Raw genomic sequence first — 21578 nt, 5'->3', positions numbered from 1 at the left:
AGAAAATAGTTATACTTTTCAAATGCATAAGTAAAAGAAAATTTATCAAAAAATACGTTCTTGTATTTTGTCATTTATGTATTAAGGAGTTAGGTGTTTTGGGAGGAATATTACAGATTTTATTAGTGACTATAAACTTTTCATGAAAAATGGTCAAATATAGAATAACATGTATTGAAGCGTATTTAATGGTGTTCTTTAAAAGTAAGTTACTGTGTTACCAATTGCAACATAATAATATTAATATTTGGTGGCCTATTCAATATAGATATGCCTTTCAGTTCAGTCGCTCAGTTGTGTCCGACTCTTTGCGACCCCATGAATCGCAGCACGCCAGGCCTCCCTGTCCATCACCAACTCCCGGAGTTCACTGAGACTCAACGTCCATTGAGTCAGTGATGCCATCCAGCCATCTCATCCTCTGTTGTCCCCTTCTCCTCCCGCCCCCAATCCCTCCCAGCATCAGAGTCTTTTCCAGTGAGTCGACTCTTCGCAGGAGGTAGCCAAAGTACTGGAGTTTCAGCTTCAGAATCATTCCCTCCAAAGAAATCCCAGGGCTGATCTCCTTCAGAATGGACTGGTTGGATCTCCTGCAGTCCAAGGGACTCTCAAGAGTCTTCTCCAACACCACAGTTCAAAAGCATCAATTCTTTGGCGCTCAGCCTTTTTCACAGTCCAACTTTCACATACATACATAGCCTTGACTAGACGAACCTTTGTTGGCAAAGTAATGTCTCTGCTTTTGAGTATGCTATCTAGGTTGGTCATAACTTTCCTTCCAAGGAGTAAGCGTCTTTTAATTTCATGGCTGCAGTCACCATCTGCAGTGATTTTGGGGCCCAAAAAAATAAAGTCTGACACTGTTTCCACTGTTTCCCCATCTATTTCCCATGAAGTGATGGGACCAGATGCCATAATATGCCTTTAAGTAGGTTAAATTTCTCACTTCTTTCCAACAGTATTTTAAAAGCAGAGACTGTTGATTTGTTTTTAAAGTGACTTTTCTCTGATGTAAAAAAATCATCAGTGTTCTTGGTAAGTGACTGTAGCCTTTAGGAAATAGCTTAAGAATGAACTCTGAGTCTAATAAAGGTAGATTTTTTTTTTTCCAGAATATTCAGAAATATGGGCTTTCTTTTCCCAGAACACTTTGTGTGTGTTTAATAAATAAAACTGTACAAAGTAGTGTAAAATGAAACAGAAAAAAAGGAAAGTAGTTTTACTTGAAACATTGTTTTACTTGATCTGATTGAAATCTCAATTTTTCTGGTGAATGACTAAAGAGAATGAATTTGAAAGGTGGGTAAAGTAGAATCAACCTCTGGTTTTAAAACTTCAAGTATTAAATTGTAAGAGGACATGTTACCGTTTGGAAGAAAATCTTCTCGTTTCTGAACATGATAAATGATCTTTTACTAACAAATTTTTATTAAAATGTTAAGGTGATCAAAAGGAAATGTATAGTGAGATCCTTTTTTTGCATTCTTTTCTTCCAACAGCTACTATTTTGTCTTGTGGATGGATTATTTATCTCACGTATTATAATTCTCGGAATGTTGGCCTTATTTTAACACTGGTTCTTAACAGATTATACAAGCATGGCTATATTCATATTGGTAAGTCTGAGTAATTTTTTTTTCTTCTGTGTAATCTGGAAATTGTAAGTTTATTTTGTAAACACGCAGTGGCTTTAGAAATTTACTTTTGTTTCATGAAAGTTAAACTAATCTACCTGAAATTTCTCTAATATAGTACCCCGACTAGAGTTGAACTACCATTTGGTTATGTCCTTTACCTCGTTCTTATTTCCCAAAGGGTTTCTATAGTAGCCTTTTGACTTTTTTGGATTACAAGAGATCCTCATTAAAATAATTTGAATTATCTGGACACATATAAAAAATGGAACTGGATATTTCTCAACATTCTACCATCCAAAGAAAATTTCTAATGCTTGATGAAGTTCTGCTTTTTTAAAAAAAACTGATACCTAAAAAATCTATAACTAAGTGGAATCATCTTGTGTACTTCATTTTGTAGCTTTTTTTATTAATTTAACCTACTTATAAATGGGAAGTTTGCAAGTAGATAGGAGGGTATATTAGGAAGTCATATTCTTTGGAAAAACCCTGAACCACTGGGAAAAAGAGGTGAGGGATCACCTAATAGAATATTTCTGCTCTTCCTTAGAGTACCTCTTACTGGTCATAAATAAAAGTTCTCTCAAACATAAGTAGTCTTTCATTAATTTGAGGCAATGACTGGTTCCTGGAGTCACCGAAATTAGTGGAGAAAAATGGTGAACTGCTTTGGGTTCATTTAATGACTGTGCCTAATCAAGAGAATTATTCATAGAAGTAGCTGTTAAACTAACGTCCTCATATAATTATTTAGTAACTCAGTTCATAGTAATGATATCTATGGCACTTTCTCTTACATTTGAGGGGAAAGTGACAAGATTAATAAGGCTGTAAGGATATCAGGAAAGAAGTAGGGAAAGAACATTTAATTATTGAATAAATTGAATGTGAAGATTATTTAAAGCTTTTAGGGCTCTACTGTTTTTCAAAACAATTACATTAATTGCTGTTGGGTTTTTTTTTTTTTTTTCCTACAACAGGTTCATTTTCTTTCTCTGTTCTTTCTGGAAAAGTCATGGTTCGTGAAATCTATTATATTACAGAAGACATGTCTATTAGGTAAAAATAAATGTCCATCTTAAATCTGAAATATTATAAACTTTTTTAATTATAATACTGAATTGAATATGGCTTGCTTTTTCATAGGAACAATGTTGGATTTTCAAATAAAACCATAAATCAGCAATCATTTTTTTCAGTGATTCATACCTGGTGAATTGATTTTTTTTTTTTAATGTTTCTATCCATGGATTAATTTAGCTAAGGTTTACACTGGCCAAAAAAATCATATTTGAATAGCAGCTTATAGAAATGGACAATCTCATATCATCCCTAGTTTTAAAAATTGAGCATTAGATTACTTGAGCATTTTTGTTGTAGAATTCATTGTGGTCATTTGTTATATAAGCAAGGATCAGGGGTGTTGATATCTCTTATCCATTATCCCTTTTTTATATATAGTGAAATTTTAGAATAATTTAACCTTAATAGCATTTCTAGTTTTACCTTATGAAATAGATGAAAATTGAATATAATGAAAAATGATAGTTCATATATTTGATACAGTCTGTCTTCTGTAAGCCTTGAAAGAAAAGCTTACTCTATTCATGTGATTTTCTTAAAATTTGTTACTTGGATAAAACTTGGAGACACTAAATTAGTTGAGAAGTGCTAGAGTTTAGCAGCACTCATACCTCACTTATAATAGTAGAGGTAACTTCTTTGTGAGTCTAAAACTATTTCCAAGTTAAAAGTAAAAGTTAGGCTATAATTCTACGCTTTGGGGAGATGCAGTGATATGTCATTATAGAAATGAAAGAAAATCTTTACAAGTTTTCCCTTTGTGTGCTGATATCTTCCTTTCAAGATTTGACTTTTAATTTATATAATTTTCATTTAAAAAATATCACTTGAAAAAGAAAAAGTTTTTTCTGTTAACACTTTATTTTCCTACTAAATGTTATTTGGTATTACAGTTTACCTAAACAGAAGAATCTAAGAGCTTTTACAGATCTTTTCCTTTCTTAATTGGAAGAGTATGAAACGTCTAAGTGTGCTAGTGTCCAGTTTTCTGTATTTCCCTATTATCAGTTTCCTGCTTTTTTATGATAACTAAGAAATGAGTTAAATAAATTGTTGTTTAAGCTTTCAATTTTGTAATTTATCTTGCTTAGAATTCAAGATGGATTTATAATTTTTCGGTGGTGGAAAATGTATAATCCAAAGCAGAAGCAACATGGTAAGCAACGTGGTTTCATTTTTTCATGTATTTGAAATCTTCAGTAATATAATCAGAATTTTCATTTGTAGATGTTGAAATGTTTCACATTTTGTAATAGATAAAAATATTTTTAAAACCTTTGGAGTTTACAGAACTGATTTTAACATTCCTTAGCTGAAAATCCTGCAGCAGCTTTCCTCTGCGTGGTTAAATTTAGTTTCCTTAGTCTATTGTTTATTTAGGGTTATTCTCAGTATGACCCTTACCCACATTTCTTTTTTTTTTTCTAATTTTATTTTATTTTTAAACTTTACATAATTGTATTAGTTTTGCCAAATATCAAAATGAATCCGCCACAGGTATACATGTGTTCCCCATCCCGAACCCTCCTCCCTCTTCCCTCCCCATACCATCCCTCTGGGCCGTCCCAGTGCACCAGCCCCAAGCATCCAGCATCGTGCATTGAACCTGGACTGGCAACTCGTTTCCTACATGATATTTTACATGTTTCATTGCCATTCTCCCAAATCTTCCCACCCTCTCCCTCATTTCTAGTCTTACCTCCTATTACATCTGTGGACTTAATCCCATACTGTGGTTAAAGTGGCTTTCCTAGCACTCTTTAATCACTCTACTAAGATACTTACCTTTTTAGCTTCTTTGCTTTATTCATACTTTTACATAACATTGCTACTAATTCGCATTTATCTACTATGGTAAGGATGTGTAGGAAAGAGGAAATGCATACTCTAGACTCTCTTCTGTTTCTGCTTTTTATCATCAGAATTTTGTCTCAGTATATTCTGCTCACCTGTTCATTTCACAACTCTAGGTGCTCCTGTCTGTGCCTGTAACTTTTCTTCTCTACATTAACCACACCAGTGGCCTCAAGGAGAGGAAACCTTGTCTTTACTTTCTAGAATAGTAATTCGCAAACATGTTTGATCTCAGGATTTGTTACATTATAAATAATTGAGGATTCCAAAGAGGTTTTATTTATTAAGTTGTATCTGTTTAATATTTGCTGCATTCAAATTAAGCCTGGTCATAATAGAAACATTTTAATCATTAAAAATATTTATAATAAATCCATTACATATGTTAAATAGCACTTTATGAAGAATATTTTTTCCAAAGCAAAAATATAGTGAGAAGACTGACATTGTTTTAAATTTTGCAAATATTTTAAATGTCTCTCCTAATGGAAGGTAATTGAATTCTCACCTCTGCTTTCATATTCATATACTTCTTATAGCCTTTAAAAAACCCCATTGTCCACTCATGAAAATGACTCTTAAAAAGTCAAATATCTTAGTATAATAATATTATCAAAATAATTTTGACTTTGTGTTCCCCAAGAAAGGGTCTCAGGATCCCCCCAGAGGTCCCTGGACCATACTTTTTGATAACTACTTTTAAGGAGAATTTAAGTGCCATCTGGGAGTGTAGGGTCAAAAGAGAATGAAACCCCTCCACCTTTTCTTAGGTGTGAGGACCTGTGTTTCAGGCTCCCCAGTGAGGTTCTGAAATGGTGGTTGGTTCTGTATAATTTTGGAACTTTCCAACTAAGTGTTGGGTTGTGTGTGTGTGAGCTCCCCTAAGAATCTCATCATGATGTATACTGTTTTTTCTATGGGAAAATAGAGTAAAGTTCTGAAAGTTTTAAAACTTAGCAAAAGTTTGAGCTACCCTAAATTATTTTTAGATTTCCCTATTGTTTCACTGTTGTTTAGTCTTTTTTTTTTTAACTATCATTGCCTTGCTCCCACATATCTTTCATCCCTCCTATATAAAACATAATGTACTCTACCTTGAAAATGTTGGCATTAATGGGTTAGAATTTGACATCTGCAGAGTTCATGAAACCTGAATTATTAGAAAGAATAATGGGCAAATTTCATTTCTGGAAAAAGTTTTCTAAAAATTAGGGTTGTATATTAGATAGTTTTGAACAGAAGCTCAGTGACTTCTTATGATAAAAGTGTTCTGTGGACCTTTGGAATAGGCTTTTTGCAGTCTCTCGTCTGTGATTGAGAATGGCTCTGTGTCATTACCTGTCTTCAGTCTATGATTTTGGAATTTTGGTTGTTAAACCAACCTTTTTACCTCATTTCTTAGTAGTTACTGTAAGCATTCTCACAGGAGAATAAAATATCCTTTAGGTAATGTTAGTGCATTGGGAATCTTTTGTTTTTAAGTTTTGACTTTTTATTAATATGAAAGTACTTTCCTACATTGCTTAGGTATTGTGGAGAGAATATTCTTGATTCCTTTTTAAATTTGACTGTAAGTCTTAAAGGTGGTACTTAAAGATATCTTACACTTTAGAGGTGGTTAAAGCTCATTCCTGAGAGCCAGGTTCTTTTGAGTTCAGTTCTAGTTTCTAACACATTCACTTAATTTTGGGCATGCCCAGTATTTCTACCCTTGATTTAGTTTGAAAAGTGCATCTAGGTTGTGCCTTAGAGATAGATTTCTTTAGGAGAGTATTTTTCCTCAGCATGTCATGCTTCTGTTAATCTTGCAGTCTGTGTGATAAGGTCTTGCTGTTTTGATTTAATCTTTTTTCTTTTTACATGTTAGTTAACATAAATTTTGAAAGCAAGGTTACAGTGGAGCCAAAACAAAAGTTCTCTTCATTTGTATAGCTTGTTTGTGGTAAAACAAACAAACCCACCCTATTTTATATTTGCATTAGAAGTTTTATTCCAGATTTTTTTCCCCCCTTGGTGTTTTAAAATGATAATGTGAACTGATAAAGCTGTAGGGAAATGGTGGTTTGAGGAGGCCCATTTGACCTAACACCACCCCACCCAATGCTCTTGACTCCAGAATTCCAAGGAACACAGAAAACAACCGATTTTTCTCGAAATCCATCATCAATTTGGAAACAGCTAATGTCCTCAAAGCCCCCTCATTTTGCAGATGGAAAAATCATAAGTTCCTCTGATTATAGCTGTTAAAATCAGAACAAAAACCCAGGTCTGCTAACTTCCAGTCTAGTGTCCCTTGTATTTATTAAATAGCCTTGTCAAATGTGGCCCAAGAGGGTTCTTGAAGATTCTTATGTATAAATAAACACTTATCACAGCTTATGGGAGGAATGAAGGTATTTGAAGTATCCAGAGGTAACTGCAGGTTGTAAACTAGGCCTACTGGGATTGCCCACTTCAGAATTTTCATTGATATGGGGGATACCGTCTTAAATTGTTTACAGTCTTTTGTTTTGAAGAAAATAATTACTTCATTTTATCATGAAATGTTAACATCTCCTTAAAGTGGTTTGCTGTTCACCAAAATTCTTGAATGAGGGTCAAGAATAACTGACCCAAGTTCTTTAAGAAAGAGGTAACTTTCGATGAAAATCTTTACCTAATTTAACAGATACTTATTTTACATTCACTCTACTGATCATTGTGCTAATCTGGAGGGGGAATAAAAAATAAAGAGTATTATTCAAAATTATTTGAGGGAATAAATGCATACAAACAATTGTAATTAAAGAAAAAAGAGAACAGTGAGTGTGTGTTGAGGAAAAACAGTGAACCATCCTCAGAATTACCAATTTTGATATGGACCATTTGGTGTGGTCCCAGCAAATTCATGGTGTTTAAAGTTCTGTCTATTTGTCAAGGAGGCAGAATGGTAGAGGGCTTCCCAGGTGGTGCTAGTGGTAAAGAACCTGCTTGCCAATGCTGCAGATTTAAGAGACCTGGGTTCGATCTTGGGTTGGGAAAATTCCCTGGAGGAGGAAACAGCAACTCACTCCAGTATTCTTGCCTGGAGAATCCCTTGGACAGAGGAGCTTGGCAGACTACAGTCCATAGGGTCCCAGAGAGTTGGACACAACTGAAGTGACTTAGCACACATGCAGACACGCACAGAATGGAAAAGCTGTTGTGAAAGTTCCATCTCTTAAGTAGCATGCTTGGTGATGACAGTGAATATAGGACTGTGTCAGGTATAGGTGGAGTGGAAGGGAGGGTAGCTCAGATGGAATAACTGGTTTGACCAATGGCATTGAGGTTTGAAAACAGGTGTGTTTAGGAATTCACAACGCCATATGGTGGTAAATATAAGGTAAAGGAATAATAGGGGATAAGATGGAAGCTATGTAATGGAGGTTGTTGAACACTGGCAAGCCACTGCCATGAAAGGTTTTGGGGCAGGGGAGTGACATGAACTTAGCTCACTTCAAAGAATATGGCAAAATGTAATCACTATTTAAGATGCATAAATGCAGTCTAATATAAATTGCTCTAATATTGGTTCTTTCATGACTGGCTCTCCCCTGTCATTTCTTTATGTCTCGGATTCTTTTTGTCACTCTTAATGCTAACATAAATTTCTGTTTCTGCCCTCTCTGTAATTGTCCATAATGTAGAGCAGAAACATTATCATGATTTTTGGATATTTTATGTTCTTAATACTGAAGAACATTTAGTCTAAATTGTTCTTTCTTGTTTTTTTATGCCAGAAGTTTGCAGTAGAAAAAAGATTTCAAACCTCCATTTTACAGTGATGTTAAAAGTTGGTAGGCTTTACCAGTTATACTTTTATACTTCTAATTATTTGCTCATTTGCTACATTTGAAAATTTACATGTATGTGCTCATGAAGAGCACAACTTTGATGAATGGCCAAAGAAGTTTCTCTTCCATATGCTTTTAAAATATATTCTCTGTTGTAAAGGATGACATTCTTAACAGTGTGCTCATAGTCACATCCTTCAAAGGTAAAGACACAATGCCAAACAGCAGTGCAGGAATAATCAGTTTGGTCTAAGTACATTATTAGTCTGGCATGATTAACGGGCATCATTTAGAATATAGTGTATAGAGGAGTGAATAGGCCAGAAAGTGTTGTACAATATTGTAGAATATGGGTTAAAATAGTAGGCTATATTCAATAATATGACCTTACAGTCTGGTTATTATTTCTTGCTTATTAAGGGCAGATCCACGTGCGTTGATAGTTAATCAAGAGGAAATAGAGATAATTGATGTTTCTTTGTGGCAAATTTAAAAGCCTAACTGGGGCATGTGTCTGAGTAGATATATGGCCACTAGCCATCTAAGGAGACAGGTCCCTTCTGTGAGTAGGGTCAAGATTTTCATTAGGAAGTTTTAGAACTCCTCTATTAGGAGAAAAGAGTGTCCAGTGCAAAACTACTATGCCATAGAGCTTGGTTGAGATAATTTAAGCCAGGAGCAGTTTTAAAGTTGTTACTTGTCCAGTGTAACTCTTTACAAAAGAGAAAAAAAATAATACATCTAATTTGTTTACCATAGAATTTGTTGTAAAATATTTCCTAAGTCATGAACTAGTGATCTGTTATAGATGGGTTGTTGACTAAAGACTATTTAATGAGGATTTCAGTCAAAAGTCTTTATTTTGAGGATACTTAATTTTAAGGGATTCTTTTGGGAAACAAATAGCAGGACCAGTTACCTCTTAATATACAGTGATATAGTATTTAAATTCATACTAGTCTGACTAGCTAGACATGCATCCTTCATATCCAGAGGAATTCTTAGATTATTAAGGAGTGAAAAGGTGATGGTAAAGTATGTCCCTATTATTTTGTTGCTTAGAAGTTTTAGCCTAGTATAATCTAGTACTGTTAAATATGTAGCATCTAAATCTTGTTTGTTAAATACATGAAGGAAATAAAAATCCCTGAACAATTTTTGAAAGGTCAATAGACTTGATTCTGAGTATATTACAAGGCCTTGGTAGCACTTAGATTTTTTACTACAAATAACATGTGTCCCAATTGCATAATTAAATAGTGCCTTTTTCCTGATTTCCCTTTGGAGAATAAGTCTCAATTAGCTATTTGTTCAGGAGACTTACACTGTTCTACAACATTTATTTACTTTTTTCCTTCATAAATTAACTACTTGTTAAGAGCTTTTTACGTCTGTACTTATATCTATTGGGCGATGCTTACTCCTTGAAAGGAAAGCTATGACAAACTTAGACAATGTATTAAAAAGCAGAGACATCACTTTGCCAAGAAAGGTCCATACAGTCAAAGCCATGATTTTTCCAGTAACCATATACAGATGTGAGATTTGGACCGTAGAGACGTTTCAGTGCCGAAGAATTGATTCTTTCGCACTATGGTACTGGAAAAACTCTTGAGAGTCCCTTGGACAGTAAGGGGATCAAACTGGTCAATCCTAAAGGAAATTAACCCTGAATATTCATCAGACTGATGCTAAAACTGAAGCTCTGATGCGAACAGCCCACTCATTGGAAAAGACCCTGATGCTGGGAAACATTGAGGGCAGGAAGAGAAGGGGGCGACAGAGGATGAGATGGTTAGATAGCATCACTGACTCAATGGACATGAGTTCAAGCAAATTCTGGGAGATAGTGGAGGACAGAGGAGCCTGGTGTCCAACAGTCCTTGGGGTCGTAAGGAGTCAGACACAACTTAGTGACTGAATAACAATGAACACTTTATTAACAAATGAATTTGGGAAGCTCATTGTATGAATGTTAGATGCCAAGAAGTATGAGAAGAAGATTCTGCCTTCAAGTGTAGAACATTATTAATGTAGAGAGATTTAAAAGAGCCAGTTGATTATACCTTTCTTAAATTATGTATTAATTAAAATTTTCTGTTTGACTCCAAGTGTCATCAGAATGAATGAAACCTAAAAACTGCTTTTAATATTTCCAGGAGAGGTAAATGTCAGTGAGAAATCTAGTGTTACCAGAATTTAACAATTAAATACTGCATTTAAGGTATGACTATTGATCAGTTTTTTGTAAAATGCAAAGAAATACCTGGACCCTTTTGACACATTTTTGTTTTCAGGGATTAATAACATTTTTGCTTTTGAAATAGCCATTGTATTTATTGATAAAATTAATAAGTAATTTTATTTTGTGTTTAAGAACCAGTATTTGGAGACCTGGATTTTAGTCTTCCTCTGAGTTATATAATCTTGGGCTCTGACTGCTAAGGTTTGTTGTGAGGATTAAATGAAATTCTATGAGTAAAGTGCCTAGAACATAGCAACTGTTCAATAGAGATGAACTGTTTTTATTATATCACACTATGAAATGAAAGACTATTTAAAAAGAATACAATTTGTTATAAATCAGTATGATTAGTAAGAATTTGACCTGCTAATGCAAGGAAACTAGTATTTATGGTATAACCATCTTACAGGTAGGTAGAGGTATTCTCATTTTATAGAGAGGATAAGGCAGTGAGGCTAAGGGTGGTTAATGTACTGCCTTAGATCATAACATTTGTAAACAGTGTTACAGGAATTCAGTCTTACATCCTTTTTACTGTTTATTTACTGTCTTTTTCTAGTTCCTGGAGAATCAAGTGTTGGTTTTCCCAACTCCCTCCCCGCCCCCCCCCCGACCCCCCCAAAGAACCTGTGTATGTGTGTTGCTGAAATTTGGCCTCTGTACACTGGTGCTGGATTAAATCTCGGAGTCAGAGTTTTGGATGAAGTCTAGAGAGAGAATTTCATTGCTTTGCCAGGCTAGAGGGGCTAATGCCCTCAAGACTGTGTGTCCCACCTTGGAGAGAGTCTTATAGTGTTCAAAGGGCAGGGCGTGATCAGCTCACAGGCATTCTTCTCATTGGTTGGTGGTGTGGTAATGGGGAGTCAGCGTCATCACCCTTCTGGTTCCAGCTGGTCTGTGGTTTATGTACTAGTGGACAGCATACAATTAACTTCTTCCCCCTTATAGGGATTTCAGTATCTGCAGAAGAGTTCAGAGGACATGGCTCAGAATATTATCTGTAGCCCTTGAGGAAGACCTAAAGGTCCTTGACTTTGTGTAATGGCTAAACTATTATTATTTTGTCTTGCTTGACTCTTTTAATACAGTTACATCTTTTGTTTGAGATTATTATTAATATTTGCACCTACAATTCATGAAATCTTTGTTTTAGCATTGTGTAGTTTTAAAAAACAAACTATTATTTATAAAGTCATAGTTTCTATATGCACAAGTTCAAATACTAGTGTGATATTTTAATGCATTATAACTTGAACATTTTACTATGTATATTTTAGTATATACTTATGGCTATATTGGGGTAAAGTTTTACTCTGTAAATGGCGTTGTGCTCTTCTTGGCATAAAATCTTTTTGTTGTTATACAACTGGGATGTAGAAATTCAGATTGTTTTGGAATGCCAAGCTGAAATACTATAGTGATATCAGCTTTTTTTCTTTGTCGATGTTTTATTACTTTAAAAATGTAATTCCCTTTTATCGTAGAATTCTATTTTAAAATAAATCATTTGAGTTACTTTAGCTTTGGAAAAGGATTTGACTTAAAACTTTTAACTAAAGTTCTTAAAAAGTTGACTAAAAACTTTTTTTTTTTGGTAATTGATATCTTTAGATCCAAAAGCAGAAACTAGATTATACATCACAGTCAATGACTTTGAATTTCATGTCTATAATCGTTCGGATCTTTATGGACATCTTCAAGAATTGTTTGGTTTGGAGCCAACAATAATTCCACCCAAGAAAGAAGATGATAAAACACGAGAAAATGGAAGAACAAGAACCCAGTCCAAAATTGAAAGGTTGATGTCACACTTGAATTTTATTAATCTCCAACATTTAAACATCTGCTTTTATTAGAGTATTATTAACACTGTTCACCTAAACATAGCCTAATCTTTCTTTGTAGATTAACTAAAATTTTTATTCTTATAATTATAAGATTCTTTAAAAATGATATAGAATAATATAGACTAGATTATGTAAAATATATAGAACTATGTAAAAAAGATTAGATCTCAGCTTAAAGCCGTCCAGTCTGCTCTGCTTACCAGTTCTGCTTCTCTCATGTTGATAACTACTGCTATCAATTTGTTTTTTATTCTTTTAAATACACACATATAAGTCTAAACATTATTTTTCATGCAAAGTTAAAAGCACATTGTATTTCCTTCCTGACCACTTGCCCATCCCCCATCTCTTCGAGAGAGAAAAGCTTCATCTAATTTATTTCATCTGATTGATGACTGTCATTTATAACTTTATTGCTACTTCTATCTTGGGTATTCCTTTGGAAAAGGTATATGGATTCATTACATATTCTAATGTATTGTCTATAGATTATAAGATAAAGTCAAGCATATATCTGCTGATACTTTTTAAGTTGACCTGTTTTTATACTTAGAAATGTCTCTTAATAGTAGGCTTCCCTGGTGGCTCAGATGGTAAAGACTCTCCTGCAATGCAGGATCCCTGGGTTGGGAACATCCCCTGGAGAAGGAAATGGCAACCCACTCCAGTAATCTTGCCTGGAGAATTCCATGAACAGAGGAGCCAGGCAGGCTACAGCCCATGGGGTTGCAAAGAGTCATGAATGACTGAGCAGCTATCACTCTCAAGTCTATAAATATATATACATAGTTAGGTGCATATACAATCATACAGTTTCATTTTATTGGTTTCTAGGTTCTGTGTTCTGTTTCATTGAGCTGTTCATTTTTTTTCACACAATACCACAGTGTGTTGATTTCTGTAGCTTTGTGGTTAAGTCTTGAAATCAACTGATGTCATTCCTCCAACGTTGCTTTTCTCCTTCATTATTTTCTTGGCTATTCTTGATCTTTTGCTTCTTCAAATAAACTTTAGAATCCATTTGCCAATATTCACAGAATACCTTGTTGAGATTTTAGTAGGGATTGCATTGAATCTATAAATCAAGTTGGGAAGAATTGATATCTTGGCAGTGTTGTGTCTTCCTATCAATGAACATGGAATGTCTGTCTAATTATTTAGTTCTCTTTGATATCTTTCATCAGAGTTTTATAGTTTTCCTCACATAGATCTTATATAAAAATTGTTAAATATACACCTAAGTATTTAATTTTCTGTGGTGCTAAAGTATAGTAATATGTTTTAAATTTCAAAATCCATTTGCTCATTACTAGTATATAGGAAAGTGATTGATACTTGGGTATTACTAATCTTGTCTCTTGCAACCTTGCTATAGTTATTTATTAGTTCTAAGAGTATTTTTGGTCACTTCTTTCCAATTTTTCTACATGGATGATTATGTCAGCTGCAAGGAAATACTCTTATTTCGTCTTATTTCTTCCTTCCAAGTCTTTATACCTTTTCTTTCCTTTCCTTTTTTTTTTTTTGGTCTTATTGCAGTAGCTAGAACACTTCTAGTACAAATTTGGAGAAAAGTGATGACAAGGAACATCCTTGCTTTGTACCTAGTCTTTGTGGGAAAACTTGTAGTTTCTCACTATTAAGTATGATGTTAACTGTAGTTTTTATGGTAGATATTCTTTATCAAGTTGAGGAAGTCCCCCTCTATTCATAGTTTACCACGAGGTTTTAATCATGAGTAAGTATTGGATTTTGTCAAATTTTTTTGTGTCTCTTGGTATAATCCTTTGATTTTTCGCTTTTAAGCTGTTGATTTTTGAATGTTGAAGCAGCCTTGTACACAAAATAGTTTTTTTTTTTTTTAGATTAATTTATGTATGGCTGTGTTGGGTCTTCATTGCTGCGTGCGAGCTTTTTCTAGTTGCAGTGCCTGGTCTTCTCATTTCAGTGGCTTCTCTTGTTGCAGAGCATAGGTTCCACAGCATGCAGACGTCAGTATTTGTGGTGCATGGGCTCTAGAGCTTGGGCTCAGTAGTTGTGGTGCACAGGTTTAGTTGGTCTGAGGCATATGAGATCATCCTGGGTGAGGGCTCGAACCAGTATCCTCTACATTGCAAGGCGAGACCCTTAACCACTGGAACACCAGGGAAGTCACCTTTTTTTTTTTTTTTTTTAAAGTAGATGATGAGGATTTTATTTCTCAGTTAAATATGTAATGCATATTATGTCCCAGGCATTGAGCTTAGGTACTGAAGATAGTGAGAATATGACAACTTCTTGAGGGAATTTACAGCCTACTATGGGAGTTCGAACACTTAATAGACAATTTTGGTGCAAGAAATATAACAGGGACAAAACAGAATTCCCTGGGCACATACAGGAAGATCAGGAGTTTGAAGCCTTAAGGGTAAATGACTTAAGCAGAGAAGGAGATGCAGGGTCATGGAGAAGAAACGTCATATGCAATACACAAGTTGTTACTGAGGCTGGAGTGGATTACTTGAGGTGAGGATAAATTAAACTAAAATGGTTAGCAGAATTCACTGTTAGAAATGATGTTCAGTTCAGTTGCTCAGTCGTGTCCGACTCTTTTTGACCCCATGAAATGCAGCACGCCAGGCCTCCTGTCCATCACCAACTCCCGGAGTTCACTCAGGCTCACGTCCATCCAGTCAGTGATGCCATCCAACCATCTCATCCTCTGTCGTCCCCTTTTCCTCCTGCCCCCAATCCCTCCCAGCATCAGAGTCTTTTCCAATGAGGCAACTCTTTGCAAGGTGGCCAAAGTACTGGATCAGCTTTAGCATCATTCCTTCCAAAGAAATCCCAGGGCTGATCTCCTTCAGAATGGACTGGTTGGATCTCCTTGCAGTCCAAGGGACTCGCAAGAGTCTTCTCCAACACCACAGTTCAAAAGCATCAATTCAAAATGTTAAAAATGACCTGGTCTTACCTGAGGTCAGCAGTGCTGTGTTATGATTGGAGGGAAATAAGACTGGAGGCAGGGAGACAAGATAAAAGATGTTGTAACAGTTCAGGGTAGAGATGATCATCAACTGGCTTGTCAAAAAGAGGAAGGGAGAAGGATGGATTCCAGATACACTTAGGCAAATGGATACTTAAGAGAGTGATGGAGGAAATGTGGAGAATGAATAAGAAGAGTGAGTCAACAATGAATCCAAATTTCTAATTTAAACAGTGGTCATGTTTAGGAGAAGAAGGGACAACAGAGGATGAGATGGATGGCATCACCGACTCAATGGATATGAGTTTGAGCAAACTCTGGCAGATAGTGAAGGACAGGGAAGCCTGACATTCTGCGATCCATGGGCTCACAAACAGCTGGACACGACTGAGCGACTGAAGAACAACATGCTTAGTTGGCTTCCCAGGTGGCATGAGTGGTAAACAATCTGCCTGCAATGCACATTGACCTGGGTTGGATCCCTAGGTCAGGGAAGTTCACCTGGAGGAGAGGGCATGGCAACACACTCCAGTATTCTTGCCTGGAGAGGAGCCTGGACGACTACAGTCCATAGGGTTGCAGAGAGTTGGACATGACTGAAGCGACTTGGCATGCACGAAAGGAACCTTGGAGAAAGAGGTTAGGGGCTGGTTGTGAGGTTAGTTTTGAATTTAGTTTTAAGCACTGAGGGCCACCTTACAAATACAGCTCTAGAAGTGTGATTTAGGAGTTACCGAATTATTGAAGAGACATGCCTCAAGTTTTCATATGAAATCTTTAGTGAATTGCTGAGAATTTTTCATTTCTTGAATTTTGTGTACTTTGTGTATGGACAGTTTCTTTGGAAGGAAAGTTATGACCAACCTAGACAGCATATTCAAAAGCAGAGACATTACTTTGCCCACAAAGGTCCGTCTAGTCAAGGCTATGGTTTTTCCAGTAGTCATGTATAGACGTGAGAGTTGGACTATAAAGAAAGCTGAGCACCAAAGAATTGATGCTTTTGAACTGTGGTGTTGGAGAAGACTCTTGAGAGTCCCTTGGACTGCAAGGAGATCCAACTAGTCCATCCTAAAGGAGCTCAGTCCTGAGTGTTCATTGGAGGGACTGATGTTGAAGCTGAAACTCCAATACTTTGGTCACCTGATGCGAAGAGCTGACTCAGTTGAAAAGACCCTGGATTCTGGGAAAGATTGAAGGCAGGAGGAGAAGGGGATGACAGAGGATGAGATGGTTGGATGGCATCACTGACTCAGTGGACATGAGTTTGAGTAAACTCCAGGAGTTGGTGATGGACAGGGAGGCCTGGCGTGCTGTGGTCCATGGGGTCACAAAGAGTTGGACATGACTGACTGAACTGAACTGAACTGAATTTCCTTTTTTTTTTTTTACTCTTGGTCTATCCTTTTTCATTTTATTAAAAGAAAATTATTTTGTCACCAAGTGGTGGGAGTAGGGAAGGAAAAGGATCAGCTGAACTGTTAGAAGTACTTGAAGCACTTAAAACATCTAAATGACATGTACCTTGATCATTTTTGTTTTAATTATAATTTTTGCTCTTTTGTAAAATGTTACATTTTTGTGTCATGGACATAATGGTAGATATAATGACAGCAAATCAAAATTTAGACTTTTGTCATTGAAGTTTGTCATTCTAAAAATATTCTTTTCTGTTACAACTTCTTATGTAAAAATTGATATGTGGTAAGAGTACATTTTATGAGACATTTTAGGGATATTAGTTTTCCATTAGATAGTCCTTTTGTTACTCAATAGTCTTTAGCTATATTTGTAAAGGTACAGCTAATATTAATGATGTGTATTGTGAGGAAGTCAACAGTATTCTTAGGTACTTATTCTCATTTTCTCATATATGTCAATTTTTGTTTTTTCATTTCAGAGTTAAAGTAAAAACAGAATCTCAAGACCCCACATCTTCATGGAGATCACTTATTCCTGTCATAAAGGTCAATGTTAGCACAGTAAGTAAATTCTGCTATAGTTAATATTTGATGGGTAATAGCTAAGAGTCGGACATGACTGAGCGACTTCGCTTTCACTTTTCACTTTCATGCATCAGAGAAGGAAATGGCAACCCACTCCAGCGTTCTTGCCTGGAGAATCCCTGGGACGGGGGAGCCTGGTGGGCTGCTGTCTATGGGGTCGCACAGAGTCGGACACGACTGAAGTGACTTAGCAGCAGCAGCAGCAGAACCTTTTAATTTTGTGGATACAGTTTTCACTTAGAAAAAGAAGTAATTAGTTTCTGGGCTCTACATTTTTTGTTTAGTGAAAGAACTATTTCAGTACCAAGACCATTTTAGCATAAATGTGTACACCTTAAAGGCTGTTTATTTATTCACAGGTGCTTGAATTTCTTTAAACACTGGTCTAAATTGATTGGTGTGCATGTGTGGTCAGTCATGTCTGACTCTTTGCAACCCCATGGAACTATAGCCTGCCAGTCCTCCTCTGTCCATTGGATTTTTCCAGTGTTTCTCCAAAATACTGGAGTGGGTTGCCATTTTCTCCTTCAGGGAATTTTCCCGATCCAGGAGTTGAACCTGCTTCTCCTGCATTGGCAGGTGGATTCTTTAGCTCTGGACCATCTGGGAAGCCAAAATGGAGCAACTTAAATAGTATTACTGCTAAAATGGAATCATTAATAGTTGTTTGAAAATGCTTGTTATTAGGTCAAATAAGGGAAAAAAATATCCTAGATAGTATGCCATATCTCTTTATCTGTTTTTGTTTTGTTTTTTTTTTTTAGGGACGTTTGGCCTTTGGAAATCATTACCAACCTCAAACTCTGTGCATCAACTTTGATGATGCTTTCTTAACTTATACTACAAAACCACCTTCCAGTCATCTTGACCAGTTCATGCATATTGTGAAAGGAAAGCTTGAAAATGTTCGAGTCATGCTTGTTCCTAGTCCAAGATATGTTGGTCTTCAAAATGATGAGTAAGAAAGTCATAAAAATAACAGATACTTCTTTATATGTAATGTAGCTATCATTTAGAATCTTTAGTATCCTTTTAATTTCTTTGCTGTAAGTTTGGCAATAATTAGTTATACCTTTCTATTAAATCAGTTGATAGTATTCCTGCTTTATAAGATAAATGGAGTTTATCCATTGGTCTACCCCTATTTTAAATATTTTTCTATGAACTTATAATTTTTCTATCCTTTTCTGCTTCGAGTATTTGGGAAATTTATTTTGGGCCGTTAAGCCTCGATGTTTGTATGTTAGAAAATACACTTTACAGGTAGGTTTTTACTTTCAGAAGGCATGGATAAATAGCAAATTTAACAAATTCATTATAGTGGGATACCGTTTGAGTTAATGAAAAGTTGAAAACAAAATCAGAATTAATCTCGGAAAACTGATGAAGTTAAGACAGTTTTGGGGCTTGCTTGACATTTAAGTCCCAGTCAGTTTTCCACCTAGCTTTCCAGATTTCCTTTTCTTCAGTGAAGTAGCTGCTTGCATTTAGGGGACATGTTGTAATGATGCACACTAGAGTCGTCTCATTGTGGTGGGATGCTTCCTTTCTAGAGGACTGCAACCCTCAGTTAACAGCAGACACATAAATCCCATCTGACTCCAGTCCATATGCTCATGAGCTATATTAGGGCTCTTGTAATTTTTATTATTCTCAATCTCTGTTGTTTTTTGTGAAGGAATCTCTGTGGTTAAATTTGTATAATGTAAGTATTCATATGATGAGTTTCTGCTGTCTCAATTTTTAGCTTTGTGTGTAGGCAATATAAAGTTTGAGGTTATGAGAAGCATGATTATTCCTTTTTAGTTGCAGCTTTTGAAGAGCTTGTGATTAGATTTTCTAGGGCTTGGCTAGAGTGACACAGTCATTTTCTCTGCTTGTGTACCAGGGAGGCTGTGGATCTACCTGGTTTCACTCTTCAGATCACTGAATTTGCTAAGTATCTTGAAATGTATGCTATGCACACTGTTCTATATTTATGGGTACAAGTTGTAATACTGAAAAAATAAATCCTGGGTTTTGTGAAAATTACTAGAGAGTAAAATGAAAAAGTATCCCACTGTTTCTGTAAGAAGAGTTCACTCTTCAAAAGTAAGTATGGAGGTAGTATGATGAAATTGAATGCTAAACTTTATGATTTAGTATACATTTAGAAGAAGACTGTTGAATTTGTATGTGCTATATTATCTAATGATTTAGATGTTAATTTTGATATGGAAGGAAGATATAGTGGTATATGACCAAGATAAAGGTTGTTAAATTAAAGCAAGTAAAGTGGGAAATTGTTTGATGGCACAGAAACACTCATTCCAGAATGAGTTCAAGATGTGTGCTTTAAATTTATTTCGATTTATTTCAAGTTGATCAACTAAATATTCTTGGAAATACGTAATATAAAGTTGTGAAAATGACAAAAGATTTTTTTATTTAATGTTTCTGAAAGGTTATACTTTGTTTTACAGTATATAAGGTGATATTTCTCAATCAGTTTTATAGTATTATTATTATAAGTTGGTTGAATTCGAAGTCTAATTTTAAACTTATCATTGAAAATGTAGAATATGATTATTCTATTCCAGTGAACATTGTTTTTCATTGTATTTAATTAGACTTTGTTTTAAATTGATTTCTCTTATTCAAAACAAAATGCCAAACATTTTTTTCTTTCTTAAACCAATTTACTGATCAAAAATTTTTCAGTGCCTACTTTTTAAATAGTCTAATATAGAAAGCAGTTATGGAACAATTTATTGTAAATGTGAAAGATGTTTTCCCTTTTCAAGATGCTACACTTGATTGCTTTTTAGTTTTCTTTTTTCTTTTTTGCTCTTACCTATTACCATCGTTAATTAAAATACCAAACATTTTATATTCTGGAGATGTACTTAGTTTGCCTTCTTCCTTCCTTTGTGTAGACCACCAAGATTAATGGGAGAAGGTTTTGTGGTGATGCAGTCAAATGATGTTGACATCTACTATTACATGGATGAGCCAGGTATTATTTTTTAAAATATGTTTTATAGCTATAGTTCTGTTTCTCCTATGAAATGCTGGTATGTACTATTATTTAAGTATCTTTACTTAGGATATAAATAAGCATCAGTAATGGTAAATGTGCATGTAAGAATGCCTACCTAAAAAATATCTGTGTCATTTGTCCAAAGTTGAATATTAATACTTCAGTATTTCATATCAAAAAAGAACAGTATAGAAATCATTCCTTCAGATTCCATTTTTGCAAGTACACTTCAGAAATTGTGAATACAAATGACCGTGAGTGAAAGCCATTAGAGAATGTGGTGATAGTTAAAGTAGTTCATGCTGACTTAGGGGAAAAAAAATCACACTAAGTTAAATTTGAGGCTTAAAGTTTAAGGATTGAAGTCTAGCTATTTATAGTACTTCACAGGTGGTCTCAGTTTTATAAAGTAGCTAAATAATGGACTTCTAGTCATATTTTCCTAATGCTCTTTTTCATACCTTTCAGGAGGTTTATGAGGTCAGAGTATTTCAGAATTAGGACGTTATTTGCCATTTTTTTTGGTCATATTGTACTGATGATGCAAAAGTTATGGTGGACAAAACTGCTGATGCTTTAGCATGAATCAAAGGCAGTGACTCCAAACTATAGCAGTAATCTCTTTTTTACTGCCACACATTCACAATAACAACAAATGTCAGTATGCTTTACTGTGTCTTTCTTTTATCAAGTCTTGACCGTTGACTAAACTTTTAAATATTCACTTCTTAAAATAAGTACACATAATGTACTTCTGTCCCATACCAGAGTACACTGATGTTTTGAGGAAAATCACCATGTGATTGAGTTTCAAGCTGAATTGTTTGCAGTTTTCAAGGAACACCAGTTTTGCTTCAAAGAGCAACTAGAGACAAACTATAGTTTTGTGCTTTCATGTGAAAATTTGAATTTTGGAAAATTTGAGTCTGCCATTGTGAGCTTGACGACTTTTCTGATGAGACTACCGGTGATATTAACAATATGAATTTTTAGATATTTAATAATGAAATTTGTCTGGGAAAAGTATGCATATTTCAGTGAACCAATATTTTCCAAATGATCAATTCATGATGTCTGTAAAAGATTTATTCAAAGTGCAAAGGCAAT

General features: G+C 35.1%; 1 protein-coding gene across 7 annotated transcripts in view; it reads left to right on the top strand.

Moving 5' to 3' along the window:
- Positions 1-21578, top strand: part of BLTP1 (bridge-like lipid transfer protein family member 1) — a 195426-nt gene that overhangs the window by 15393 nt on the left and 158455 nt on the right. For all 7 annotated transcript variants that reach the window (XM_070769147.1, XM_070769148.1, XM_070769152.1 and 4 more), the window contains exons 4-10: positions 1500-1616; positions 2618-2696; positions 3812-3876; positions 12246-12432; positions 17347-17428; positions 18217-18410; positions 20368-20447. In XM_070769147.1, the coding sequence (XP_070625248.1) occupies positions 1500-1616; positions 2618-2696; positions 3812-3876; positions 12246-12432; positions 17347-17428; positions 18217-18410; positions 20368-20447 (804 nt within the window). The remainder of the gene's footprint in view (positions 1-1499; positions 1617-2617; positions 2697-3811; positions 3877-12245; positions 12433-17346; positions 17429-18216; positions 18411-20367; positions 20448-21578) is intronic.

The sequence above is a fragment of the Bos indicus genome, chromosome 17 (genome assembly GCF_029378745.1).
Source record: "Bos indicus isolate NIAB-ARS_2022 breed Sahiwal x Tharparkar chromosome 17, NIAB-ARS_B.indTharparkar_mat_pri_1.0, whole genome shotgun sequence".
NCBI lineage: Eukaryota > Metazoa > Chordata > Mammalia > Artiodactyla > Bovidae > Bos > Bos indicus.
Note: the sequence above shows the minus strand (reverse complement) of the source record. Positions and strands in the feature narration are given on the sequence as shown.